Source organism: Diplotaxodon limnothrissa, linkage group LG7, assembly GCF_057381915.1.
Source record: "Diplotaxodon limnothrissa isolate DT_005_m linkage group LG7, D_limnothrissa_male_GT1.1, whole genome shotgun sequence".
NCBI classification, from domain to species: Eukaryota; Metazoa; Chordata; class Actinopteri; order Cichliformes; family Cichlidae; genus Diplotaxodon; species Diplotaxodon limnothrissa.
In genome coordinates this window covers 66,242,878-66,270,764 of record NC_140602.1, presented here as the reverse complement: position 1 = coordinate 66,270,764, position 27,887 = coordinate 66,242,878, and the positions used below count along the sequence as shown (strand labels likewise).

General features: G+C 41.0%; 1 protein-coding gene across 3 annotated transcripts; it reads left to right on the top strand.

Moving 5' to 3' along the window:
- Positions 1 to 6,118: 6,118 nt before the first annotated feature.
- On the top strand, positions 6,119 to 20,685 carry anln2 (anillin, actin binding protein 2). Of its 3 annotated transcripts, none has more exons than XM_085358741.1 (24): positions 6,119 to 6,212; positions 6,328 to 6,495; positions 6,822 to 6,896; positions 7,554 to 7,738; positions 7,957 to 8,049; positions 8,389 to 8,483; positions 8,683 to 8,684; positions 8,996 to 9,073; positions 11,110 to 11,465; positions 11,549 to 11,640; positions 14,426 to 14,555; positions 14,987 to 15,122; positions 15,380 to 15,568; positions 15,658 to 15,784; positions 15,961 to 16,009; positions 16,701 to 16,754; positions 16,835 to 16,867; positions 16,954 to 16,975; positions 17,478 to 17,584; positions 18,022 to 18,075; positions 18,553 to 18,639; positions 19,255 to 19,362; positions 19,867 to 20,015; positions 20,529 to 20,685. In XM_085358741.1, exons 1-24 carry the CDS (start codon positions 6,119 to 6,121, stop codon positions 20,683 to 20,685), a joined length of 2,640 nt encoding a protein of 879 aa, XP_085214867.1. The 3 variants fall into 3 exon arrangements, with proteins under 3 accessions (XP_085214867.1, XP_085214866.1, XP_085214868.1); XM_085358740.1 differs by lacking the exon at positions 8,683 to 8,684 and adding an exon at positions 9,580 to 10,809 and having other exon boundaries at positions 8,386 to 8,475; positions 8,989 to 9,073; positions 11,110 to 11,414; positions 16,951 to 16,975; XM_085358742.1 differs by lacking the exon at positions 8,683 to 8,684 and having other exon boundaries at positions 8,386 to 8,475; positions 8,989 to 9,073; positions 11,110 to 11,414.
- Positions 20,686 to 27,887: the final 7,202 nt, after the last annotated feature.

Here is a 27,887-nt window from a genome sequence, read left to right as displayed (position 1 = left end):
GGTGTTCCCTGTTATGAAAGGTGTTTTTTGTATGTATGTATTATTCCTTTGAATGACAATGACTCCTCTGATTCCCTTATCAAATCTCATTGGCTCCGCTTTGATAGTCACCACCATCTCTTAGCAGCATATGAACCACATTACATTCATGCAACCTTTTGTGCAGATCAGAGAAGTTTCCCGCATTCAGATAATGCCTTTGTAAACGTCCTAATATGTCACATTGTGCACATTCACCTTCAACTGCTTTTATTGACACATTTTCATAACCAGCATACTTATAAATTCCAAAACAAAGGCCACAGCATGAAAACACCTTTACATTCACTGTCTGATGGAGTCGTTCAGCTTTGTGAAATGAAACTTTAATGAAGAATAAAGCAAAATAATACAAGGTGATACAAATGCTTACATAAATGGCATAGTGAAAGTAACTGATAAACCTGGATATATTGAAGCCAAACACACCTCAAAGCTTTGGAGAGCTGCTTAAAGAAAGCCTAAGAGTGCTGACTAAGATAAACTTTGCTCATCAAATGAGGCTCTTTGAGACACAGTCACATCAACCTGGCTCAACATGGCTTAAGGGGAGGTAGGCGGTGTGGAATACTATATGGACAAACGTATGGGGTCACCTACACATTACACCTACAGGCCATGAAAACCCACATCACAATTTTAATTCCAGAAGAGGAACTCTGGAGTTTCTTAGTCACCAAAACATTGGAGACTTTTTCAGCACTCTGTCTTTGCACTCACTAACCCTGCCATCTAACTTTATGTCGTCTGGCACTTCATGTGGTTCTTCAATGCTCCTATCTTACAGTAAGAGCACCTTCAGATGATTATGGGATATTAATGAGGGAAGACACTTTATCAACTGAGTTTTACATACTGGATTAACATAATTCCCAAATTATGAAGTTGATATTGTGATAATGTAAAAAAAAAAATTGAAATCAGCATAAAATAAATGTTCTCTATATTCTGCAGCTGTAATTAAGCAGGTAAAGAATAAAGGGGTTAAAATTCCAGCAACAGTTTACAAAGTAACTTTAAATTGACACATTCCACAAAGTCACATTCCAATCTGCATATTTATTTATTTATTTAGGACAGTGCATGTTAATGAACATAAATGTAAAAAAAAATTACATGAATGTAAACATACCAGATTATAGCCAAGGGCTAATTTCCATCTGTTGTCCTTAAGCATAAAAATTGAAAAATATTGAAACCGGAACTTCACGGTCTCAAGATATCTGATAGAACAAGCCCAAACAATCAACTGTCTGTGTCTGTATGTTATTCATATTCCAATGTGTGATATGGCTCCTGCACTGTGTCCTGATAGAAAAAGCTACATTTCCTTTTCCCTCCCTCCAGGACGCCTACTGCACCCACCTCACCCAAAAAGCCCTCTGCATTACAGGTGACTCCACTCATACGTCCAACAACTTTTTCAGTTTGCTGCCATCGGGAAGGAGACTGAAGAGCCTCCGGGCTAGAACCAGCAGACTGAGAGACAGCTTCATACATCAGGCTGTCAGGATGCTGAATTCTCTCCCTGCTCTGTCCCTCTCAACTCTCATGAACTCCAGACCTGCATTCACCTCTTCCCCCTGAACCCCCCAGACATAAGAAACTCTGAACCTTCACCATCGCCCTTCACTGATTCCCTCACCACACTTGCACACAAATTCTTACCCACAAACACCCGGACTGTGTTGAACACTGTTGTTTATATAAGATTGTATTGATCTTTTTATCTTCCTGTTGTTTTAGTGTAACTCTGAGGGCCGTGGCTTGTGTATGATCTGTACATGTGGTTTTTGACAATAAAGCTGACTTTGACTTCTTCAGTACTTTAGTCTTGCTAGCTGAACAGAACTGGAGTGAGCAACAACAAAAAAGAGTAGTGCTTTTTTATGTTAAAAAAAAAACGTTTTCAAAAAGTGGCAGGTAATTTCATATTTAACGTTTCAAAAAGCTCAACAAGTGACATTTTACATTTTACAGGTAATGAGCTAAAGTAGTGCATGATTCTAGTACATGATTAGAGAGTGTTGCATAACTTGAATAATTTTTCATTTTCATAGTTTGGGGTCTTTAATTCTTGGTGAATGTATTTGAGTTCAAAGTTCTGCTGAGGTTTCACTCTAAGTGAAGGGTCAACTTGTTTGTTTACTTTATAATCTGTTATATTGGTCTTCCTGTTAATCGTCATATTCAAGGCTCACCTTCAGGTAAAGTTGGCTTCCTGCATTTGGATCCTCATCCTTACTCTCCATCCGCCCTGAAAATTAACTGCTTAGGAATATTTCTGGTCAGAAGTAATTAGACAAACTAACTGTAAATATTAAGCTTCCCTTTAATCCTTTGAGGAAAATGTCTACCTGGACTCTAGAACCCATGCACATCAACAAATGCTGCGTTTCCTCCGTTCAGGTGCTCAGCTAGGCCATTACTGCAGCCACCTCCAGTTTCTACCTTAACCTCTCCTGGGTGTCCTTGTTAGACTTTCTATCACAAAGAAGATTTAAATTGAAAAATAAAACCTTTGATAGAATGAAAATGAAAAATAAAATACCTCAGTAGAGCTTCAAATTCATGATATTTTGCTTCTGAGCCCATTTCTGCTCCTCCTGACCTCACTGACTTCACACTCAAATTCAGTTCCCTGGGTTTATGCTGCAGACATCGGGGACAAGGAAGTGACATTTATAACACTGCAGTGCATTCATCATGGAGGAAAAGACACAGAAATTCAATTTAAATAAATGTAAGTAGCTTAAAAGGGTTATTTATTTTTTAAAACAAAGTCTGTGTACAGTCATATAAATTACTGGGTTATTTGTTTATAACCACGTACTGTATCAGATTAGTTTTTACAATAACAAATATCTAATTCCTTCATTATAATATGCTCGTGTATATTTCTCACTGTGTAAGAGATGGTCTGACTGGACCTACATGGAAAGGTCAACATTTGTCCGTCTGTGGTTTGGTTTTTCATTCCACAATCAGTTTCGAGGTGGGAGGAAATGAATGTAACTCACTGTTTGCGGTTGGAAACGTGCGCTGTGAGTGCACAGGAACTGTCTACAAAGTGTAAGTGTGGAAAAACATACATTTGAAGCATTGTCAGCAGAATCATTTCACACGTCACTGGTTTGCTGTCGGCTCTTGGAGCAAGTTACTTTACAAGGGAAAAAAAGAGCTTTTCACTATAGAGAAAAGCTTGAACTGACTATCGCCAAAATAACTTCACCCAAGTACAACAATTCCCTTTTAAATCCAGTCATACTGAACTGCTGAGGAGAAATAATTTAGAAACTTCAACTAATTTGCATTATTATCAACTTTATAAGCTACATCTTCACCATTTGCTGATTCAACATATGGGTTAAAGTGGAATTTGGTAGTTAGAGTAGCAGAAATCCCAAGTTCTGGTGTAGCAGGGCAGGGTGGACCTAAGGCTCCGTTAGAAATAGGTCCCATGATTTCTATGGTCTGCTGCTCCGAGGGGTGCTGCGTTTTATGGATTTGAACCATCAGGGTGGAGTTTAGCAAACAGCATCTGACTTTGAAGCTCGCTTACTTTGCACACAAATATGATTCTACACGATTTCTCCTTTGCAAGTTATACTTTTACTGCCATCGTTTCAATTCAGAGTTCTTTGTCTCTGCCCATTTTAAATTTCACTACTGTCGTGCTGAGGTGAGATGTAACAAAGTACAAATACTCTGTTACTGTGCTTGAGTTCAATTTTCAGGTATCAGTACTTTACTAGAGCATTTATTTTTCTGGCAACTTCTCCCTACATATATAAACAAAGATCTGGACTTTCTCCTCCTTACATTTTTAAAACAGGCTTCTTGCTTTTGGTTTAACACATTTAAGGGGAGTTATTGTTTCATGTTGCTGCAGGCCTTCAAATATCAGAAGATTTGGGCCTAAACAGTTTCATGTCAAAGGCAATCATGTTCCTGTATTAATCACCATGGTCAGGAGATAACATGCACTGGTGTTTTTCGTATTTCTGGCATCACCAGAACCAGTGCAGTTGCCCATAAGTGACGGATGCGGTACTAACTTTACGCAGAGGTGGAAAAAGATACGAAAGACAGAACAGGAAAGGAGGAGGAGAGGCTACACTTAAAGGTAAGGACTGCTCAGTAGTATCTGATCAACTGAAATTTTACATATATGTCCTCATGTTTTTATATTTTCATGTTTTATTTGGTCTTTACATGTGACATTTTTGTATGTTGTGAATCATGCTGAAAAACAAACTGGGGTATGCTAACTTTGTGTTATTTAAAGGTTGCACAAATATACTTTAGTGCAGGATAAACAGGTTGGTTTGCTGTGCTGTCATGGGTTTACACTACACTACACTACACTACTGTGTGACTGGTGCACGGCAGCTGTGATGCTCATGGTCAGGTTACATCAAGTGTAGCACAGATTCATTAGCTGATGATGCTGAGATTCATTCCATTCATTCCACCTTCATACCAGCTTTATACTGTGTCTAGTATGAAGTTTTCTGAAAGTTACAAAGATGCTCGCCAAGCCTTACCTTTGAAAGCAATCTGCGACACCTACTGGTCATTTTTGTAACTACTCGTTGCATGTATGTCATAGAGCTTTATAATATTTAACAACAGAGTTGGCTGTCTGCAGGACATCAAACAGAGAAATCACATAATAATTAAACGCTGTTCATATATATAGGTGTAGCTTAGATATTTTAAATGGAACCTCAACAATATCAATCAGACAACATACTAGAGACGAGCTCTGAGATCATATTAAGCTAAAAATATATGACAGTTGTGTAACAGCAAAGATGTGGTACACTTCATAACTTCCAGGAAGGGAAAGCTTATTACAACCTTATTTACCAAAGTCAGCAACCGTCCGCGCGTTTACTCTGTTTTTACCGTAATATAAACACCTAATTTCCACAAAAGCCGTTTTTACATCAACTAGTAGGAAAACAAATATGTAAATAATCATCGGTGGGTATTTAACTAAAAGAGTTCATCTACTATTTCTGGAGAATGGACGCAGTATCAGATTTTAACGCCCCACAGGAGCCGCACGGCAAAGATCAGATCGGGGCTCTTTATGAATATTTACGGTACTGCAATCGCTCGTTCCTCTGACGTCAGAAGACCCGCTGAAATTCAAAGTTAGAAGAAGAGAGCAAACAACGAGAGGACTGTTTCGTGGTTTCTGTTAGTTAAGGTTGTCCCGTGTAACACCTGTACTTTCTTACGGATATCTTCTCAGGTAAAAAAAAAAAAAAAAAAAAGGGGGGGGGGAGCCATTTAGAAACAAAACATATAGAGACAAACTCGAGCTACCGGTCTAAGTTTCTGTTGATTAAGTTAACTAATTGGAAGCTAAACTAGCATTAACTTTAGATAGGTTAGCTTGAAAAGAGCTAGCCAAGCTGACCCAGGGTGTGGATGCGTTCAGCGTGCTAATCTAGTATGTTTTAGCGTGACAGGTTGTTCGGAGACGAGAAGAAAAACTTGGCGTAGATAACTAAGTTGTCGCTGTGTTAAGTAAATGCTTCAGTTTTCGCTGAAGAGCGATGCCAATCAGCCAGCAGTGTTTTTGTTTTTAAAAACGAGCCAAGCTGAAACGGGGCGTTTTCACGTTTAGTTTTAGCTGCGGTAATCTGTGTCATTTAATAATAGAACATTTTTAATTTTGCAAATTTATTTAACTTTGTTGTAGGCAGATAAATGTCACTGAGTTTACTGACCTGATTTTCGAAGCAGGCCTGGTCGGGAGTGAAGCTTGATGGCCATAGACAGGATAAAACTTGGTTATATGGCGGCTATTTGGAAAATCGGTAAAGGCATTAGTCACTGTTGAAATTACAAAGCTAGATTCAATCTGGCATGCAGTTATTTCTTTGGATTTTGATCAGTTTTTTTTTCTGATGTGGCTTGTTTCTATTGAGAAAGTAACTATTGCTAGCTGATACCGCTTTACTCTTTAGTAAATCTGTTCATGGTCTTCGAGTTTTATCTTCAAATCAGTGAAACTGACCTCTTAAAAATACTTATTCAGTGCTTAATGTTTTTGAAGCTCGATATGGAAGCAGGTGAGGAAAATGGCAACAATATGGGCTTGAAGAGACAGAGAGCACCGCTGTCGGATTCAGAGGACAATAACTGCTCAGCACCAGGTTTGTTTGTGGCTTAAACCAATGTCAAGGTTCCTTCTTCTTTATATTTACAAAATATACATATATTTACAAGAAGGAGTCCCTTATGCCTGTCGCCTATGTCTTACTGTGTCAGAGACCAATGACAGTCAGAAGAGGCGCCGTCTGGAAGCGGCCGGTCAGGAGAACCACTGCCCTGAAGCATCTTCCTCTGGACGCCGAGCAGAGCTTGAAACCAAACCCGACACACCAATAGTTCCCTCAGTCCGGTCACGAGTTCAACAGCTCACCCAGAGAAGAGATGGTAAATGACTGTTTTCTGCATACAAGTTCATGCATGCTGAATATGTGACAAAATACTTGACTGATCTGTACAGTACAGTTGTGACAAAACCTTCACAAAGGTGGAATTTATTGCACTACTGGCTTTGTTTGGGTAGCTAACAAACTTCTCTGTTTTTTGGCAGCATTTCAGGTAATGCTTCAGATAGCAGATTAAAAGTCAACTAGATTATTTACAAGCAAGATAAGACCTGCTGTCAAGATGTTGAGTAATTTCTGTTGAGCCCGAGTGACTGTGTGGGAGTTGGATCATTCCTGTAGTTTGTAACAAAGTGTGTTGTATTTTAGGAGGAGCTCCTCCTGCACAGCGGTGCCTCTCGGATCCAGGCGGGGACAGCAAGGGCCACAAAGAGCCTCTCCTTGGTGAGATTACATATGAGCACACCTTCAAAAACCTCTCTATCAACATCACCTGTTATTAACTAACTACAAACAATTTCAGTCTTAAAGACTGAAGCCTAAATAGATTGCTTACTGTAATGACTCCATTAATTAGAGTGTATTACAGAGGGACACAGACTGAAGTTCAGTCCTGACATTGGCCTTACTGCCCGTCCCTGAGTTTGCAACACCCAGCTGCTAAGTTCTAATCTAAAATAACACAACATGTGCAGTGACTGTATGTCAGTAGTGAACATGACAGGTGTTTCTTTTTATGATACATCTGGCTAACATGAGTTATGGAATGATTTAACTCAGAGTTAAATAATTTGTTTTTGAGCAGTAGCTGATTTCCAATCATCTGCTGTCATTTCCATTCACAAATATTTTCTTTTGTTCTTTTGTTACTTTATATTTAAAGCATTACTGTTATTTGCATTATATCTATGCAGTGTTATGGGAGGATGTGCATGACAAGCGTCTATTTCTCATGCACTATTTCTATTAATTTAGCTCATTGGTTCAATTTGATAACCAACAAAAGCTTAAGGCCATCATTCCACCTTGTTAGAGTTATTTAAGGTAATTGGTCTTTAGTACCCCACCTTTGACTTAAACACTGTCTGAAATATTTTCCAGGTGAGGCAGAGTTCAATCAGCGGATGGAGCGATTCAAAATGGCCTCTTTCCAGAGTAGCCCCACCAACACCCCAAGCCCCGCCAACCAATACCCCCGGACACGCTCCAGCTTTGTATCAGTCATCCAACAAAAACTCCAGGGCTCAACTACACCCAGCTCAAAGCAGGTTTCTCGCATCCGCCAGGTTGGTTTAACAGCTTTAATCACTGAAATGCACATTCAACACTCCCATGTGCTGGTTCTTAAGGGGGGAAATTTGTTATTTCTGTTTGTTTATTTATTATTTAAATCTAATACTAAAAAAAACATAGAAAGAAATAATTTTTTTGTAATATTGAAATACTGGATAATTGATTATGCTTGTGATAAATGTCTAAAATCTGATATATTTTCACTGGTCAGGAGCGGGAGCATGAACTGAGTCAGGTGCCGTTTCAGCCCATCGCTGAGAACGCCTGGCTGAAACGGAGCAGCTCAGATTCCGCTTTAGCAGAGGTGAGTTTTCAGACCCTGACGTTCCACCTACAGAGCTCCGATAATAAACTGTCATAGTTTATTATCTGTTATTTTAAAATCGATGGGTAAATTAAAGCTTCGTGCTTGAATTGCCATCAAGTATAGCAGTGTGGATTAGTATCACAGCTGTGAAACAGTAAATAGTAATTGATGCACACAGTCAGTGTCAACAAGAATTCGGCACGTCCTGCTTTGACTAAAACTTTGTTCGGGTTTTAACTCGTTTTTGTGGATTATAGCTTTTGTAAACTGTACTTTTCATTTTTCACTGTTGGTTTTCATAGATTTTTTTAACATGACAGTTTATATAAACAGGAGAGGACTCCTTGTGGCCCTTCAGGTCCCTCCTCCAGTGTTCCTAGATCAAAAAGGAGAGTGCAGTGGCCTCCCACATGCCTCTGGGATGTGAGTCAGTAGTGTAAAACCCTGCGTTGTCTAGTCACCTGGTATTATGGGCCACATAGACTTGGGCAGAGATCAGTTGATTAAATATGTCTTGAAGCACTGCTGGAGACAGAATTTCATTCCTTACTCTGCACCTTCTTTTCTCTTCTATGGTTTTGGGGATGTTGGCTTGTCACTGCGGTAACAAAGGTCATGTTTGGTGTGCAGTGGTGGATTCATGCACTTCTTGTACATTTGAAGATTGTACAGACTTGCACTGTTCAGCATTATTGCACCCTGTCAATATTTTCTTGGTTCACTTTGTTTAGGGGCTGTTTTTTCTTCCTGTGAATTTTATATTTCATGATTTTTAATTTTTAGAATTCTTTTACAATTTTACTGTCCCTTAATTAAATTAATTTGTTTTTATCTGAACTTTTATTTCCTTTTGTATGTAGTCATCAACATAGTATCATTATAGTCAATAAAACTCCTTCTTATTCTTTAATCCTGTTGTTCTTGATCTTCTGGCAGGATCAAGGTGTCGCTGATGTGAAAGACGGTAGTTTCACTGAACCTCCGACGACAAATGCAGACAGCGCATCTCTTAATATGACAGGTAAGGCTTTGGGTGTCATTTAGATTTAAAATTGAAGCATATATTTTTCTATAATGTGAAACAAAAACAATTCTAATTAGTATTGGACTTCATATGCAACATCTGTATTGGGGCAAACGCATTCGAACAGCACTTATGTACCAGGGATGTAATCTCAGGCCACTTGCCATTTGTTCAATTTGTTTTCGTCTGACCTCATTTTTAAGGAGAAAAGTTTTACATTTCAGAATATTTTGTAAACTCTTGTGTCTGTTATGTAACCAATAATTAGGAATAATGCGACTAATAGAGCACGTTTGATTACATCTTGCAAATTTAATTAATAAAAAAATTTAATTGCAAGTTCATTTCGCATCTAAAATGGTATTTCTTTTCAGTATCAGTACAGATTTTGTGCTCTTTATATAAATGACTCAGTATGTTCAGTAACTGCTCTGAAGGTTTAACAAGTATAAAGCTATAAAAGGTGTGTAGTGATGAGATGCAAGACTCCTGTTTCTCAACAGGTGAGATGACATCCGGTCACTCTGAAGCTCCTGCAGCTTATTCAGAGACTGGAATGCAGAAACGGTGTGTTCTCAGTGAAGAACCCAGACAGACGCAAGAGGCTCTGTCTGCTAATGAAGAAGAGCAGCCAGGTCCCCAACAACCAGAGGGCCAAACTGTGTTAAAGCTTTCTTTTAGCGAGGATCACAGTTTCTTCAAAGCCCCCTCTGGTGAGGATCAGAACATGTCTGACTTAACTGCATCTAATGAGCAAAGCTTCTCTGAATTAACTCTTCCACATGAGTCAAACGTTAAGGAAACATCACAGGAGTCCACAGTAAGTGAACAGGGTAGCTCTGACATGCTGGCCTTTGAAGACGATGAAAAGATGGATAGTTCGTGCTGTAGTGACGGGGAGATTGAACCATCGACAGATGAGGAGTTAAGGATGTGGCGATATCCTCAAAGCACAGTGTGTATGGAGGAAGAATCCGCCATAGATGAAGTACACGAAGCATGTGTGAAGGACGTGCAAGGGGAATCATCCCAAATGAACAAAGAGAAAACAGATGAAAATGAACCCACTGACATCCAGGATGATGGTCCACGTTCTGATGTCTCTACTAAGACCGCTGGCTGTTCTGAAATACAAAAAGATGACAAATCCAAACCAGAAAGCTGTTTAGAAAATTCAATGAGAGGGAAGTGTACTTTAGACCGAGACAAAGAGAGCATGGAGTCATGTAAAGAAGGTAGTCAGGGTCTACTTACAGCAGATAGTGATGTTCTTACAATAAAACAAGAGCAGAAAGAAATGGAACTATGCAGTCACGATGATGATGCAGCTGAACAGTCAAAGGAAACCCAGACAGTCTGTATAAAAGAAGAGTCAGACAGCACATGCTCAGATGGAGGCAAACGAGCATTGCCTACTTCTTTTGAAAATGAACAAAATGAGCATGCGGGACTAGAGGGAAATCTAGAAGATGAGGCACAACCTGTGGTAAAGCCCAAGGGCGCATTAACAGAGGCTGATGGAGCTCAGACCTCAGCAGAGATCCAGCCATCTGATCACCTGGAGGTGGGGCAGGAATCTGTCGATGAAAGGGTGAATCTTGACGTTAGTCTGACAGAAGACACTCACAAGCGAGGAGAGAGCTCAAAGAAGGTTTCCTTTATTCTGGAGCCCGAGTTCATCAACAGCTCAGGGGTGTCTGACAACAATACCTCTACAGAAACCGCCCTGTCAGGTGAGGGCAGTGTGAGCACCTGAGGACACTTTAGGAGAGGTGGAAACTCACGGGTGAAAGAGTCTGTTGGACATGAGGTGCATGTTTTGAAAGATTATGGTATTGGTCCATGGTGCACAAATACACGGGTGGTTTTTGTCTAGATTGAACAATTACAATTATTTCATCAGAGCTGTGCTGAGAAGAACGTACGAAATGATTTGTTTGATGTCTAAAACACAGATTTGCTATTTGCACAGAAGCATTTGAAGTGTCAGAAAATGATTCAAAGTGATTTCATACATTTGTGATATTTTTCAGATACTGAAGTGAGCTTTCGTGAGGAGACCAACACTGGTGAAATTATAGATCAGATGTTCGAGGAGGTGCTCGAATATGCTGAAAGGATGGAAGGCCCTGAGGATCACGACAGTGGTATTGGGGCTTGCTCCGTCGAAAACGATAAGACGGAGAAGGAAAAAAGTGAAGAAGAGGGAGAGGCCAAAGAGGAGAAGAGTGATGAGAGTGATAAGGTTGATGGCATCAGGGATGAGCTGCTCAACTTTCCTCCCACTGGCATCCTCTCTCCTCTCAGCAAGTCTGTAGAGGCTGTGGTCACCCCACTGGTAAGATTTATTCCAGTCTATAGAAGCTACACTCAGAAGCTGAAAGAGTTGGTGTCCTCCACTAGCAGACAGCATTAACGAGTGCCCTGTAAACAACACAACTTATGACATGTGTGCTAATGTTCCTACAACAGCGACTGGCCGCAAGCCAGGAGCCCATCCCTCCTTTGCTCCTGACGCCAGATGAAACTAGCGCCCATCCTGCTGAATCTGCTCCCCTGTACAGGTAATCACAGCAGTTACATGGTCATACACAAATACAGGTTATAATAAATCCCAGCTGTTATCTTTTCACAGTCAAACTGTTGCCAAACGTAAAGAGTAATAGTAATACATCCATCCATCCATCCATTCGCTTCCGCTTATCCTTTTCAGGGTTGCGTGGGGCGCTGGAGCCTATCCCAGCTGTCATAGGGCGAAAGGCGGGGTACACCCTGGACAGGTCGCCAGTCTGTCGCAGGGCCAACACACAGGGACAAACAACCATTCACACTCACATTCACACCTAGTGACAATTTGTATTATCCAATTAACCTATCCCCACAAGCTGCATGTCTTTGGACGGTGGGAGGAAGCCGGAGTACCCGGAGGGAACCCACGCAAACACGGGGAGAACATGCAAACTCCACACAGAAAGACCCCGGCCTGATGTTGGAATTGAACTCAGGACCTTCTTGCTGTGCGGCAACAGTGCTAACCACCGTGCCACCGTGCTGCACAAATGTAATAGTAATACATTTGTGTTCAAATTGTTTAAAAACCCAAATGTTCAGAGCTTTGAGATACTCCAAAAGATGCTTACAGAGTTGGCTCATAAAATATAAAGTGAGCTCTGAAGCTGTAAAGCAGGGGTGTCTAACTCCAGGCCTCGAGGGCCGGTGTCCTGCAGGTTTTAGATATCACCCTGGGTCAACACACCTGAATCACATGATTAAGGAAGTAATTTAGCCATTTAAATCAGCTGTGTTGGATCAAGGACACATCTAAAACCTGCAGGACACCGGCCCCCGAGGCCTGGAGTTTGACACCTGGGGTCCGTTCTTCGTACCTCGCTAAGTAAGTTAGCTGGATTTGATTGTTGACGATTTCGTGTGATCTTGGATCGTTCGGTTCCCCGAAGCTCATCCGGGACTTGCTGTCATAGCAACAAAGCGTAAACCTGCTCGGGAGCAGGCTCACTTTATGTAAACAAGATTAGATCGCGGCCACTCAGGTATGTCCGCTTCATTTATACGAAAGCAACAGCGATATTTTACCACTGTTTTACCATAAATAAATAACATCAATGTAACTAAAGTTAATGCAGTACTTGATCCTTTTATTGATTTCATACAGATACATACAGGTCATTCCCTAAAAAAAAGGGAAATATACTATTAATCATTCTATTTCATGTATTTGATTATTTCAGATGTAATTCACAGTTCGGAGTAGTAATAGTAAATTACTTCATGTAAGCAAGATGACCACGGCTATAAAAGCGAAGGTGGATTTGGGAAGCCTGTCGCAGCCATGTCCTGTCCGTATACGCGAGCAGCCCATTGCGGAAGGTGCAAGATTGATAAGGAGAGTCCTCAGAATTCAGCGTATATTGCGGGATAGACAGGATCCTTTAGCTCAGCGCGACAGTGTGCTCATTGAGAGATATCGATATTCCCGTGAGGGTATTATTTACTTAACCAACTTGTTGACGAGGGGGTGCAGGACCACCACCTGTCTTTTTTTGCTCTGCCCTTTTCTTGGTTGCTGTTATAAACAAACAGATTATTTCAGGGTCTCTTTTCAAGAGACTAAAAGCAATATAAGTGATAAATATTACCATTCTGTAGAATTTTCTTATATTTCACTTTTACTTGTTCCCATGTTCTAGTGGGTCCTGTTGTGGCTCTAATGTGAAAGAGGATATAATATAATATAATAAATTTACCCTACCGCCTACTGGTGTTGGCCAGAGGGGCCGATGGCGCGATATGGCAGCCTGGCTTCTGTCAGTCTGCCCCAGGGCAGCTGTGGCTACAACCGTAGCTTGCCTCCACCAGTGTGTGAATGTGAGAGTGAATGAATAGTGGCATTGTAAAGCGCTTTGGGTGCCTTGAAAAGCGCTATATAAATCCAATCCATTATTATTATTATTATTAAATTACTTACGAGTTTAATTTGTCAGCAACTTTCTGCCAGCCCTCTCTCCTTGCTTTTGCAGCCTTTGCAGTGTTCCCTTGCGTTTTAATTAAACTCTGAAACTCCTGAAATCCCTCAATCAAGAGTTCTTGCTCTGCTGCCGAAAAATACTGAGCGCGCTCCTTCGACATTTTCGCCGACCAATCAAAGGGTTGCCGATCAATGTTTCTACTATCGATGCGTAGCCCCTGTTAAGCCACCCAGTGATCTCACATTACTTCATCCAGCTATACTAATCGTCAACAACAGGTGTGTTCGGAGAACCGGAATAGCGAGTTCAAAGTTAGCGCGATGATTTGATCTTGGATGTAGTAAGCGAGGTACGAAGAACGGACCCCTGTGCTGTAAAGGATAGAAGTTTTTGTTTGTTTGTTTTTTTGGTACAGCCTTGGCAGTAGTCACTAATCTCCATACATTTACACCACTCTCTAGTTCCTCATAAAATGGGATAATTCCTCCAAGTTATTAAAACAGAAAAAAACTATCTGATCCAAATTCAGGATCATGAACATTTTATCAGTTTACAGCAGTTACACTGCAATAATGTCATTATCAGATCTCACAGTGGGCTCATTTGCACAGTCTGAGGTCTGTTAGTAAAAACGACTGAGTCAGTCTGCACCAACACATGAGATTGTGCTCTTCAGCAGTCTGGTGGGGTTGTTGGTGCCTAATGTGTAACGAATCAAATCTACATGTTGTGCATGTTCAGAAAGCTCCATGATGCTTTACCCACACTGTTCTGTGAACTCTTGAACTGTGCCAGCACTCACACATTGTTTCTCAAACATTGTTATCCTTATGTTAATGTTTGTTTGTTCTCTGGTTGTCAGCATCGATGCCTACCGCACACAAAGGCAGAGTAAGCTTCCCATCGTTCAGAGCGTCACTCCGGGGGTTCAGAGACGGGCTGAAGAGACGCCCAAGCCTCAACCGCCTGTCAACATCAAGGAGAAAATAACGGTGTGTAGTTTGCTTTGACTAGTTTAGAAAAACACTGATATTACGGAAGGCTAAGCTCAATATTGTCCAACAACTTACCTGTCCTGAAGTTTACACAGGGAGTAACAGAAATTTGAAGTCTTTCTCCATTTCAACAAATGGAGCAGGACTAAATCAGTAGAGCAATGAATTTAAAAAGCTGAAATTATGTTTAACTCGACATTCATCTGGTCTAAATTTCAAGCATGTGGAATGTTTTAATGGAGACTTTTATGCAGAGGAACTTAATACTTTTGAACGTGATCGCCCCTCATAACACTCTTATGTTATTTGTATCTGGAACTGTAGTGCAACAAAATGTTTCTTAAAGAGTGAGAACCCCAAAAACTGTGGAACCTTTTGAATATGTTACATGTATCAGTGATGCTCTGGGTTTGGTCGATTGTGTCCAGGCTCTTAATGAAGAAGCTGGGAAACTGCAGACTGTGATTAACCAGACGCTGCAGGCCCTGAACTGCTGTACGGATGAGGAGCACGGGCGAGGCTCACTGGAGGAGGCCGAAGCCGAGAAACTGCTGCTGGTCTCGTGTATGTAGACTGCAAGATTTTAAACCACCGCATCTTTGTTCAGCATAGAGTCAGGAATGCTTCTTCACATAAGCCACTTTCATTCCTGTCATCTAAGCTTCTTCTCTGCAGCCGTTATTGGTCATTCATTGGTCTTTAAGATTAGGAACCAGTCAAAACTGACAGTGTGATATCCACAACTGTCAATTCTTTGCTGATATGTTATAATATTTATCTATTTTGTCTTCCTTGCATTTATGATATATTTTCTGTTTCAGGTGAGAAGCGCTCTGCCCTGCTGGCTGAGGTGGCCAGACTGAAGGAGGAGAGGAGCTCAGAATCTGGAGAGGCAGCAGTGGAGGACAGTGAATCTATTTCCCAGCAGCCCTGCAGAGGCACTGTCAGCATCACAAACATCCAGCTGCCGCTCAAGGTGGAATATGTCTGCTCCTCACACAACCGTGCAGGTACCGCAGCTGAGAAGATTTCTGCCTTTGTTTGGTTTTTAATGGCTTCACTCTTAACATTCACGATGTTGTTTTTGTTTGTCATTTAGGTCGACCAAGTCACTACTTTTTTGTTCTTATCCGCTACGGACCCTGCAACATCGTCGCCACCCCTCTGGCCACAGCTGCAGATGCTCAGAACGGAGACACCATCTCCTTCCCCACATCTGTCACTATGTAAGCTGCATTTCATCAACTACTCTTAAACTGGAACAAATGTTTGTGGCCTTTGACCTTATGTGACGTTTCATGTTGCGGCTCTGAAACAGCATTTTGATTTCTCATTTTGTGACTCTGGTAATTGATATGCAAAGTATCCTAATGCATTGCATTGCTTCGTCTTAATGTTTCAGGAAGGATATTCGCTCATCCTTTGAAATTGATGTGGAAGTCTACAGCCTGGTCAGTCACAATCTATAGAGCTTCATTTTCTATGACTATTTACATTATACACGTTTTAAATCATTATAAACCTTTCATGTGCGTTAACTGTGAACTGGTGATGTTGCAGCCAGATGTGCTAATGTAATACACACATCTGTAGTGTATCTAATGGATTAGCTGAAGAGACTTGGTTGGATTGTTTGCTGCAGCATTGCAGGCATGTCTCTGTGGTATCTGATGGAAGGCTGTTGTAAGCTGGCGTGCTGTTAGTTGGCGATCCTGTAGGGAGAGGGGCCGTCCTGGAGTCCTCCCACCTAAATACAGAAGCCACTGTTTTTTCTTTATGTGACAGCTCATGAGATTTACTTCAGTTATAAGTTCTGAAGCCAGGGGAGACTAACTAATGCTTATCAGTAATCGGAGTGTAGTTGAACAGCTGTGGTCGTTCAGCATTAGCAGCAGGATTGTATAAGGCTCTGGTTAGGCTGCCCTTTGCTTGGGTGTGTGCTGGTTTTAAAGGCAGTTTAAGGTGTGCTGCATTAGGCCTAGTGATTTGTTTTTTAATGACCTTCTTACTGCTCAATATACCAAATGTGTAAAATATGTATTATTATTATTTTTGTGTTTGTGTTGATTTTAAATGTGGAGTGTTGTTGTCTAAAACTGAAATTACTTTATATTTTTATTATGTTGTTTTTCTGCCATCTAGTCCCAAACCTCAGCCAGTAACTGCACCATGGAGCGGGCCTCCACCAAGCCACGGGTAAGCTGGTCATTTCTGAGCTCACTGCATGTTTATATATACAATGTTTAAATTCATTAATGTTGCCTTCTCATGTGCAGGTCACTCCAAGAAAGCTTCTGAACACTCTCACGGTGAGGTTTCAGTTTTATTTTTCATCAAATCGTGGTTATACTTTGAGTTTTACTCTTATTTATTCATTTGTCTTATTTTCCAGCAGAGATCCAGCGTCAGTTCAACATGTAAGTTGTTTTATTTTGGTCACTAATTTATTTTATTTTGTCAGTGCATAAAGAGCAGCATGGTTACAGGTCTTCAAATGTCTTAAATGCATATTTATAACCAAAGGCCTTAAAATGTTTTATATTGGCTTCAGTTGGAGTATAGTTTCCATTTTCTTTAGTATTTCTTTAGCTGGATCCTAAATTTTATTTTCATGAAGTTCACTGTTAAGTCTTAGACTGAACTTGATTTTTAGCTGTAAGTGCATGCTTATTGGGGTGTATTATTATCTATGTTATTGTAGGGTCTTTATCTTACAATATAAAGTGCCTTATGTTTTGTTGTGATTTGGCGCAATATCAATAAACTTGACTTGAAGCATAAACACCCCGATGAGGCTTCAGTTCGTCCTGTTTCACTCTTTGAACAAACTGGCACAAAGATGGTTATAATGGTGGTTGGTGATATACTTCCAGCTCTAAGTGTTGCACATTAGTCATGTTTTTGCTTTTGCTCCTTCAGCTGCTGCTCCTCCTCTCATCACCCGTCGCTCCAGTAACTTTTGTCTGGTCGGCTCTCATAAGATCATGTTTGCCTCACTGGGACACAGCAAATTCCCCCTGGATAAGGTAAGATTGTGTCTGTTGCTGGGGTGAACACTGAGGAGGACTGTTGGTGAAAGCCTGTTCAACATTTTTACAAATATTTTATTATTCAGCAACTCTGGAACCTAGTGGAAATGTGAGTTTTGGTAAAGAGAAATAGGACTTGGCGATGGAAACTTGTCTTTGAAAGTTTGAGAAGTAAAAAATAAGATGAATACAAATGGAAGCTTCTTTTGTCTGTGTAGTTGTGTAAATGTGAATTTGCTGATTGAGTGATGCAGCTGAATAAAAGCACTGTCTTTGGGATTTGCCGCTGCCTGAGAGGAAGAAGCACAGTGCTGCAAACACCACCCCGCATGCTTTCCCCCTTTTGATTTGTTATTACTCCACACATGCACGGGCCCACTGGTGATGTAACGTGTCTGTGTCCCTCCCCCTCTTTTCTTGCTTCTTTCACTCAGATGAAACTGGATGGCAAAGTCAGGAGGCTGCTGGGAGATGAATTTCAGGAAAAGGTTTCACTTTTTCACAATTCTGTCACCCCTCCACCTCTCTGAAAACTCACCTATTTCATAATTCATAAAAACCTTCGAGGGTTATTTGTAAATAACTTTGCTGTCACTTTAGATAAGAAAGAACTTGAACGAATCTCAGAAATGAAAGGCTATCCATTATGTTGCCATTTTGAATGTGAAACTTGTTCTTAAGGACATAAAGTGATCTCAACTCGCTGATACATATTACTGCATGTGTAGTCAGTGTACATGTTCTTACATTTCTCTCCTATATTCTTGATTCCTGCAGATTGAAATTATCTTTACTCCGTGGAAAACGGCAGCATTCGCTGTCGAAGTGACCACTGCCGGTCATCTGTTAGATTATGTGTAGAAAAGCATGTTGGGATGTATTTGAAATGCTGTTTTCTGTTACCACCATTTAAAATCCTGCCAGTCTGACACTGTGTGCCCCTCCCTGTCCTTTTCTGGCTTTAGGTGCCCTTTCTTTCCCCTCTAGAGGGCAACATCTACCTGCAGCTGGAGAGCAAGAGCCACTCTGACGTCCAGCACCAAGGCTTCCTGGTCAGGAATTTTATATATTTTTATATTAAAGAAAAACCTGAGTATGTCACAGAGAGATTTATCTTAGCAGGATATTTTCTTGGGTGTTTTACTTTATTCTTCCATTCTCACTCACACTCCGTCTGCCGCTCTGTAGCAGATGCAGCTGGTTCAGTGTCACGATGCTGAGCTCACAGAGGCTGCAGACCAGAACAAAAACTCCTGTTTCCAGCTGGCAGCTATGATTCATGTTAGCATAGGTGGAGACTTCCTGAAACTGTGCTTAAGCGCTTTGTCTGAAAATGAAAAAATTCTCTCATGCCATTTAACAACTAGTTTCTAAGCCAGCCACGCAGATGAATCACGAGTGTGATCTGGAAGCTTGAAGCCTTTGTTGCGTGAGCATCAGATAATTTGGACCAGTGAGTCAAATCAAAGACAAAGTGCCAGGCACACATTAATGTTCCAGATATCAAAGGGGAAAAATTTTGAAATTGAAGTCATGTCTCAGTTTCTTAAAGTCACATTGCAGGGAGTGCAGATCCTGCCTCAGCTAAATTTTACACACATCAAATCATTTTCCTCTAAATTTAAACGCCTGTTTTCACTGCATTGTTGCTGTGTTTGTGTTCCCAGACGATGTTCGAGTTGATCAGTGGGTATGGGGTCTGGCATCGCTGCTTTTTTGTCCTGGAGGAATGCAACCTGTACTACTGGAACTATCCAAATGACAGAGAAACAAAGGTATGAACGAGCAGGTTTATTACATAGATGTGAAATATGGAAGTTCCAGCCCATAAAAATCAAAAAGCATATCTGATTTAAATTTTGCCATCTCTTCAGTGTCATCTTCTTGTGCATGTCTGAGTAGCTTCTGGGGGTGGATGCTATTTTTAGGTTTCGCAGTGGAAGTTTATGACTGTGCTACTGCGATGCCTGCTTGCTGCAGTGTCAAAACTTTTAAACGGACTTTTCTGTTTTCAGCTCTAGCTCCAATCAGCAGTGGTTAGCACCCTGACATTTTAAATCTAAGAAACTGTTACATTAATAAAACGTGAATAATTAGTTTTAGGGACTGCTGTTTGTGGCTCTAACTAGCAAGGTAAGCAACTTAAATGTAAATGTGTAGTTGACCACCTGCACAGGCACTCATGAGAAGGCGACTCTGAAGGGCGTACCCTGTAACTGGCCAAGTTTAATTGTTGCCATCAGTGACCTTAAATCGGTCTTTTGTGTTCAACTTCTAAGGAGGCAGAAGGCAGCATCTCTCTCTCCAGCTCACAGAGTCAGTGCGTCAGGCCTGTCAAGAGGGAGTTGTGTGCTCGACCTTTCACCTTTGAGCTGGTAAGCAGCGTATCGCAGCAGGAGCAAGACCTCAGCCAGGATGCCGCAGCCAAGTAAGTAGGAATTTAACGACCCCGACTCCCTGAAAATGAGGTCTTTGCTTGCACAAACAGACAGAAACATTAGAGCGAAGTGTTTAATGTGTTGTTGTCAGCCTACTTTCAGTGTGAATCACAGCTGCAAACGGACTTTTTCACTTTTATCCAGCAGGAAAAGCTCAGGTTTAACTGTCAGGACCTCTGTTCTGTGCATGATGGCTCGTTTTGCTTGCTTGTTGGAAAAATTAAGAGAATTAAGGCTTTGCTCACAAAATTGAGCTCATCTACTTTTCTCACTGATTAATTTTGTTTGACTGGTTTACACATTTAAGCCAGTCTATTCCACATTTGTTTACAGTGAGCATGACGCATGACGTTGCTCTTCTGGCTGCACCCAGCTAGTGATGTCACAGTGGGTGTTGTGTTTTTGACAGCTGATGGGAAACACCTTTCGGTGACACCACTCACTGGGTGGAGGCTGGACACTAATAGCTGCACACAAACTGACGAAGGCCTTTCCTGTTTCAGGTGTTGGTTTTCGGCAGACACCAAGCAGGAGAGGTTGGACTGGATGGAGAAGCTCAACCAGGCTCTTTTGGACTTTCACACGTGGAATCGAACCCAAACAGAGAGTCAGCAGGCAAACACGTCCAGCAGTGGGAACCTGAGGGAGAGTATACTGTAACACATCACTAAGACACCTGCTGGGATGTGCTTCAGGGTTTACTCTTCATCTCAGAGTGTTTGCCTCGCTGACATGTGTCTCGTTGATTTATCTTTGGGAGATTTTTTTTTTTCCTTGTATGTGTTTCTTTTTAACCTGAATCCAAACACTTTTGTTTGGTTCCCAAGTCACAGCTGTCTGAGTATTTACATTTTTTATATATATATATCTATGTTTTTGTGGCAATCAGCTGCTTCAGCCTCTGCTGGTAATAATAAAGGGCACTTTCAGTATCTGAGATGACTCTTGCCTTATACCCTCATATATGTTTCTGCTATAATTTGCATTTATTTGGATTCAGATTGTATTTTTTGTATCATTTAAATGGGAAGGCTAAAATTTATATAGAGACACTAATAAATATATACAGGTATAAATCTTTAACTGTAGTAATCTGGGATTTCGTGTTTGAAATGGACAGAAACACTAATAATTAAAACTGTAGAATTAATTTTGGCTGGTGTTGAATGGGAGTAAGTAATGTAAAATCTATTCTCGGCAGGCGTTCAGACCTCTCTACTGACAGATAATCATCTTGGGATTTTTCCAAAGAATTTGTGGAATTCTATGGAATATCTACAGGAGATGAAGTCTGTATATAATTAGTTTTAATATGATGTCGTGCTGAAAACCAGGGATGCACCAACATATATCATAATCAATCAAATACTGGTAAATCTGTAAGCATCTGTATTGGTCTTGTTCAAATATATCAGCCAATCTGCCTTTTAGTAAGAGCAGTAGCTGTTGTTTACCCTCCATATATCCATATGTTTGGATACAGTATGCATGCATTTCTCCTCCTGGCACACAAGAGGGAATAAATTAAATGAATCTAAATGATAAAATGTGTATAAATACCCTGAATGTCATCAGTTATCAGCCATGAAACTGCTAGTCAGTGCATCTGTTTTATTTCTAAAAGTGTCAGTCTTCTGCATTACAAGTGCAGATAAATAAAATCATATTTTACGTGTATTTCAGCTGGGGAGGCCCCTGACACGCTGTTGCAATGAATGCTGTCTGCCTGATGTTCTGCTATTGTCCATCTCTGTCACTTTATTCTAAATGTTGATGATGTGAACTCTCATTCTATGCACTTAATGGAAGCCAAACGGTAAAATAAATGAAGTATAACTGCTACAAAAGTGTTCTGACTGATGGGTTTAAATGATACAGACTGGGATTTTTAAACAAATGACCAATTATTAACAATAAACACCATTTTTCCTACTAATGCAAAAAATATTTGAAAGCCTGTGCACAGATCCCCAAAGGTTTTACTACAATTACTCGCCTGCTCATGTATTCATATAAAAGTAGCCGTTTCAGCCGTAAACCTGCTATACATGGGGCGCTTAAGAGAATCTGGCAGGAAGGCTGCTCAGGTCAGGAATGTCATACAGGAAGTAGTCTAGAATTAGACTTTCTGTTCGTCCCACTGCTCCTCTGGGTGGAGGCGCCGCTGGGTGTTACGGTGCTCAAGGTGATGACAACAACAAGGGGCAGCGGGTCACGTGATTGAGCTTTCAGGACGGCCGTACGGCTGTGTCAGCAGCCTCATCCTCTGGGTGCAGGGCGGCGATGCATTATGCCTGCCAGAGCTTTGCTAGATTGTGGGGCAGGAATGTAGAACTGGTCTATTAGATCAGTACAGATGGAAGCCAGTTCATTATTCATTACAGCTATGTAAACATGCTCGAACGAAACCATTTCTGCTCGTTAAATTTGAAGTCTTACTAGAGAAATGTGAGTGCGTCAGAGGTTTGTTTTGCTTTTGTAGCCACAGTTTACACTTTGACCTTAAACACATAAAATATGCTCTTGAAGAAAGGACACCTATAAGGACAAACTCCCAGAATGTGTGTGATTGTGCCTGTTTAGCAGAGCCGGATTTTAAACAATGTGTGTTGCAACTTTCTTGAGAACCACTCATCCAAACATGAATCAATTGGAGTAATTTCAGGCAGGAAGGTGTGATAGAAAATTTCTGTTCTGTAATTTCTGTAAAGGCAAAGATGAATAAAATGAAATGAAAACATGCCCAGCTCTCTTTGTGGGCACCATCCCTTCAAAGGCCTGTTTGAGGGTTCAAGTCTGGGTTTTAGGATTAAAGTTAGAATTAGGTTTAGGTTAAACTTACAGGTAAAAGGCTCAGGAATTATTCAGTGTCAAGCAGTCAACAGTTACTGTAGAAGAAAACAGTAACAGAGCCTGATTTACCCAAAATCTAAGAATTGGTGTCCCGGACACCTCAAAGTGCTCCACTGCAACAAGCCTACTAAGTTTAAAGTTGATTGGACAAATGAAACACAGTGCAATATACTCTTATTTTTATCTGTCCCCTCACTACATTTTTGGACTTTTACCCATCTTTTAAACTCCCACACCATCTCAGCTGGTTTTACTGGCTGTGGACCTGAGGTGATGTGAGGCAGCACTCCTCAGCAAATGCTGTTAGACTCATTATGCTGCTGAAAATTTAATGACGCTTAAACCAGATGGTGTGCTGTGCTGTATCCATGCTGGTTGCGCATCATATACACTGTTGACTATAACTATAACTGAAGCATGTTCAAGGCAGCAATGTATTGCTTTGCAACCACGAGATGGTGACATATTTTCCTCCAGCAGACCGGAAAGCCTGAGGTGTAAAGGTCTCAGTAGTAATATCTGATTTCATCCTGCAGGGCCGCTGTGAGTTCATATAAGACTCTGCAGCAGAAGGAGCGACCAAGCATACAGCGACACAGACGGAGGAAGAAACACTTGACTGCACTGAGCCCTGCTGTCAGTGTGACAGGAGCAGGGAACGTCAGGTCAGCGGCCCTGTTGTCCTTATCAGTGTCGTCCCACCCTGACAGGAATACATTCTGCACAACATCCTGGTGCGTCATCCTCAGCTCTGTTCCTTACATGGCTCTGGAGGAAACGGTGCCTGTGTGGTAAAGATACAAGAGCTGATGGTGCCCAGAGTTGTCTGGGTAGTGTGCTTAAAGTAAGAGACAAAATGAAGCTTATAATGATACCTGTAATTTATCACATAAACTTCAGTTATTTTTTTAAAGCACCTTCCAGCTTATTGATATGGTTCATCCTAATTTCTCACCAACACAATAATATAAGCTGCCCGTGGGTCCACAAACAAACTGCAACCCAAAATGAACTTCCTTTAGTAGTTACTTGAGGCTGGTTCCAAAAGTGAATCAGTCTCATGTTAAAATCCTAAACTTGCCCAATATAGGTAGGTCTATGGTCTGTGAATAACTTAATACTGGGTGAATTTAATAATGGTATTAAAGGTATGTGGATGTACACAAGGAGCTGTGAGCTGCATGTTGTCCTTAGCACTTAGCTACTTAGCACTATTAGCAAGTGGCTATGTGTTGCACTTTCTTTTGGTGCAGCGTGCTAAATTATAAACAGGCTGGTTCTTATATAGTGCTTTCCTACAATTTTGCACTTTTATATGACATCTTATTCACATAAGCATTGTTTTATCTATGCCTAATAAGATTCACACTCCAGCGAGCGCATCGGAGAACAACCTGGAGTCCAGCATCTTCCTCAAGGATGCTTTGGCATGCAGACTGGCAGCCAGGGTTTAAACCGCCACCTTGCCAGTTAGTAGGTGACCTGCTCTACCTTCTCAGCTACTAATACCCCGAACTAGCTAGCATTAGCCAATATTTACTACTCCACCTTCTCATGCAACTATGGTCTGTTCTGGCTCCAAAGAAGTCAATATGCTGGCAGCCAAAACACTAATGTTAAAGCTTCAAAGTTCCAAAGTAGTGGACAATATTGCAGGGACTACTGCTATCTTTTATATACAGTCTAGTAGCTAATGCAAAGATCTATGCTAACAAAACTTGTGAAAAATAATATGAAACCTACGCAGGTAGTGTTTCTAGAGATCATGCAACAATGGGATGGTGTTTTTAAAGACAAACTCTCTTTTAAAGATCTGGAAGAGTTATTAGTTTGTGAAGGTTCATTTTGCATTTTTCTGATCTCAGTCTGTCGACACCAGATATCACAAGTTAGCTGATTCTGACTGAAGCATTTATTTTTAAAAAAAGTCTTTTTGGCTTGAAATGGAACCAGCTTTTACTAAATGAAGCTGATGTTTAATAAATAAGACTTTAAAGTAAGTAAAGTGGCCTTTTGTTTTCCTCATTGAGCTCTTTTTGCAATCAGAGTTTTGCCTTCTGCTGGGCATCAGAAGTAATCCATTTAAATTTCTTCCTCACTGACTTCAAGTTTCAGGCCTGGTAGCCTTTTCCATCTTCTATATACAGCTATATTCACAATACAGCTGATTTACATATATATCTCCCCTTTTTTGTCAGCCAGCTGCATAAGGAAGCATTAAAAAGTGATTTTAGTTGTAGCTCATAAACACTGCACACCAGCTATCACTCATCTCACATCTCACCAGAGATTCAAAAGAAATCCAGTCAGTTTTCTGGGTATGTGCGATTTCAGCGAACCATCAAAGAGAAAGTTACACCCACACTGCTCCGGACCCTCGATGGGCTGAGGTGGGTCAATGGAATATTTTCAAAAGCTGAGCGAACACTGAAATACCGACCCAGTGGTGACAGATTTGCACACTCTGGAGGCCATTTGTGGAAAACTTTTATTTCGAGTAAGGAAAAAGATGCTCTAAAAGGGAAGCTACTGCTTTTTTGTCTTATTGTCTTTTCTTCATCCGTGTGAACCAAAAGCTCAGACTTCAGCTTGTTCTACTTTTGACTCTGTGTGATGTCATAGAGAATAGATATATCTAATGCGATCGTTAGACCTCATTAAACTTCAGGAAAGCTACTCTAGTAGATTCAAAACATTTCTCAAGTCCACAAAGAAATGTGGCTAAAAAAAACTTCACCTGGTGCAATCCACGTCTGATTCTTTGTTTGGAGATGCAGCTCTCACACATTAAACAGGCCACATCAGTCATTCTCAGCCTTTCTCAAAGTCCGTTTCAGTTTGGTTTGTTATTCGATCTGCAGAGCACCCGTGCCGAAATGCTAAACTCGCTTGAGGAAATCAGTAATGCAGCACCAAAAGATGATGGGAGACTGTGTTTGTGCTGGCTCCGGCCACGGGGCCACTTGGCACGCTCCTCGCTGTGTTGTGAAGAGGTCCGGGAAGCTTGGAGGCGTAAACAGGGCGGCGGGGTCAGAGGACTCAACTGGTCCGCAAATAAACAAACTGTCCTCGGGGGCAGTAGCCGGTACTGGTGAGACAGCTGCAGAGGATCAGAGAGGGTCAATGACACGTGCTGTTTTTGTTGAGTGGAAATTTTCAACACATTTTGTTCCACAACAGTTTATCCAGAACTTGACTAAATCATCTGAGACACCTACAAAGTGCCTTCCAATACAACACTACTCATCAAGGACTCCATTACTTGTTGGCTCTGTTCTTTTCCACTGGGTTGTAAGATAATGACTTGTGCATTATACATTGTTTCTTCTGTTAAGTGGTTTCCCTTTGAGTCGAGGAGACTCTCAGACTCCTGGGGGGGGGGGGTCCTCTGGAACACCAGGTCCATTCGCTGTGCCCCCCCACCCCCACCCCATGTGCCACCATCTGGATTGTTTTCCTGCTCTCCTCCCCTCGTCATCTTTCCCTTGTGATGCTTTCGCGTCACATGGGACATTTTTAAGATGCCATAACAAACAATCGTTTCAGTGTTGTGACTGAAGTGTACCATGGGATACAGTGTTATTTGATAACACATGGGTTAAGCAGCGATGTGTTTATAGGTGCGACATATCACCAACAGCTGGGTGAAGCAAAAACTCTAAGTACTGAAGTTTCAGTTAAATTTGTGCATTTATTCTTGATCTTGTTGTCTTGTTTTGTAGCTCTTATCCATTTCACGCAGTACCTCTTGGTGCCTGTTAAATCTAGAATTTAAAATCCTTAATTAACACAACTCTTGAATGATTAAGCCCCATCATATCCTAAAGACCTCATAGTTTGATAGTTTCAGACTGTCCACTTCTTTGAGGTTCAAAAAGTAGAATGGGTGGCAGAGACTTTGGGTATCAGTTGCTCCCAGTTGGGTTGAGGAAACAGACAGCCTCTGTAGTTTTAAGATGACATATCAAACTTTTCTTTCTGCCAAAGTTTTTGGTTATCGCTGGTACTTGTGCTGTGATCCACTTGTTAACTGATGATCTAATGATATGTTTCCAGGTCCAAATGATGGATGTGGCCATGGTTGAGTATATCCTCCTCTTAATTTAGTTCACTGAATTTTATTTATACAGCACCAAACCACAACAACAGTCGCCTCAAGGTGTGACTCGATGTTTCATGCTTTGCTTTCTTTTTATTAGGATAGTTCATGTGATTTGGTAGTGATGGCGGCAGCATGGTGGTGCAGTGGTTAGTGCTTTTGCCGCCCAGAAAGAAGGTCCTTGATTCAAATCCATTATCTACCTGGGTTCTCTCCAGGTAATCCAGCTTTCTCCAACACTCCAAAGACATGCATGTTTGGCAAATTAATGATTCAGAATAACAGAGAGGAAATATCTGAAGCCCTCTCCTTTGTTCTTTGTCATGTAACGACATGATCAACAGTCCAGCTGATGTTTTGTTGTGAGCCACCGTGTTTCACCAAATGTTTTGAAATATTTTAAATTGTGCAAACATGGATTTGCCTCTATCATACTGCTCGCCATGAACTGTAGTCAGTTTAACTCATTAGATAAACTTCATAAGTCCTCCCAGTGTGCTTTGTGGGATCGTACCACTCGACATAAGACATCCTCCACCTTCTTTTCACTCCACATGTGTTTATATGTTGTTATTACTACCACTTTTACCATTATGTCTCCTGTATTGTCTCCTCACCCTGAACTCCCTGAGTCGAGTTCTGTTCGACGTCACTTCCTTTTAAAGGGGAGTTTTTCCTCCCCACTATTGGCAAGTGCTGCTCACGGGGAATCTTCTAATTACTGGGGTTCTCTCTAACATCATGGGGTCTTTACCTTTAAAAAAGTAAAAAAGGTATGACGGACTGTTGTAAAAATGAAATTCAATTCTTCTAGTTGAAAGAAAACGCTAATAATCAACTATTTATTTGCAATTGTTTTGTTGGCTATAAAACTAGAAACAATCACCTCTAACAGCATTTACCATCTTCT

What these genes read in the sequence shown, in the direction of transcription:
- anln2 (XM_085358740.1), top strand. Translation starts at nt 6,119, where the DNA reads ATGGAAGCAGGTGAGGAAAATGGCAACAATATGGGCTTGAAGAGACAG. An exon ending in CTCCCACATGCCTCTGGGAT is followed by an intron (nt 8,476 to 8,988) that starts GTGAGTCAGTAG and finishes ATCTTCTGGCAG; the next exon opens with GATCAAGGTGTCGCTGATGT. An exon ending in GCAAATTCCCCCTGGATAAG is followed by an intron (nt 17,585 to 18,021) that starts GTAAGATTGTGT and finishes TCTTTCACTCAG; the next exon opens with ATGAAACTGGATGGCAAAGT.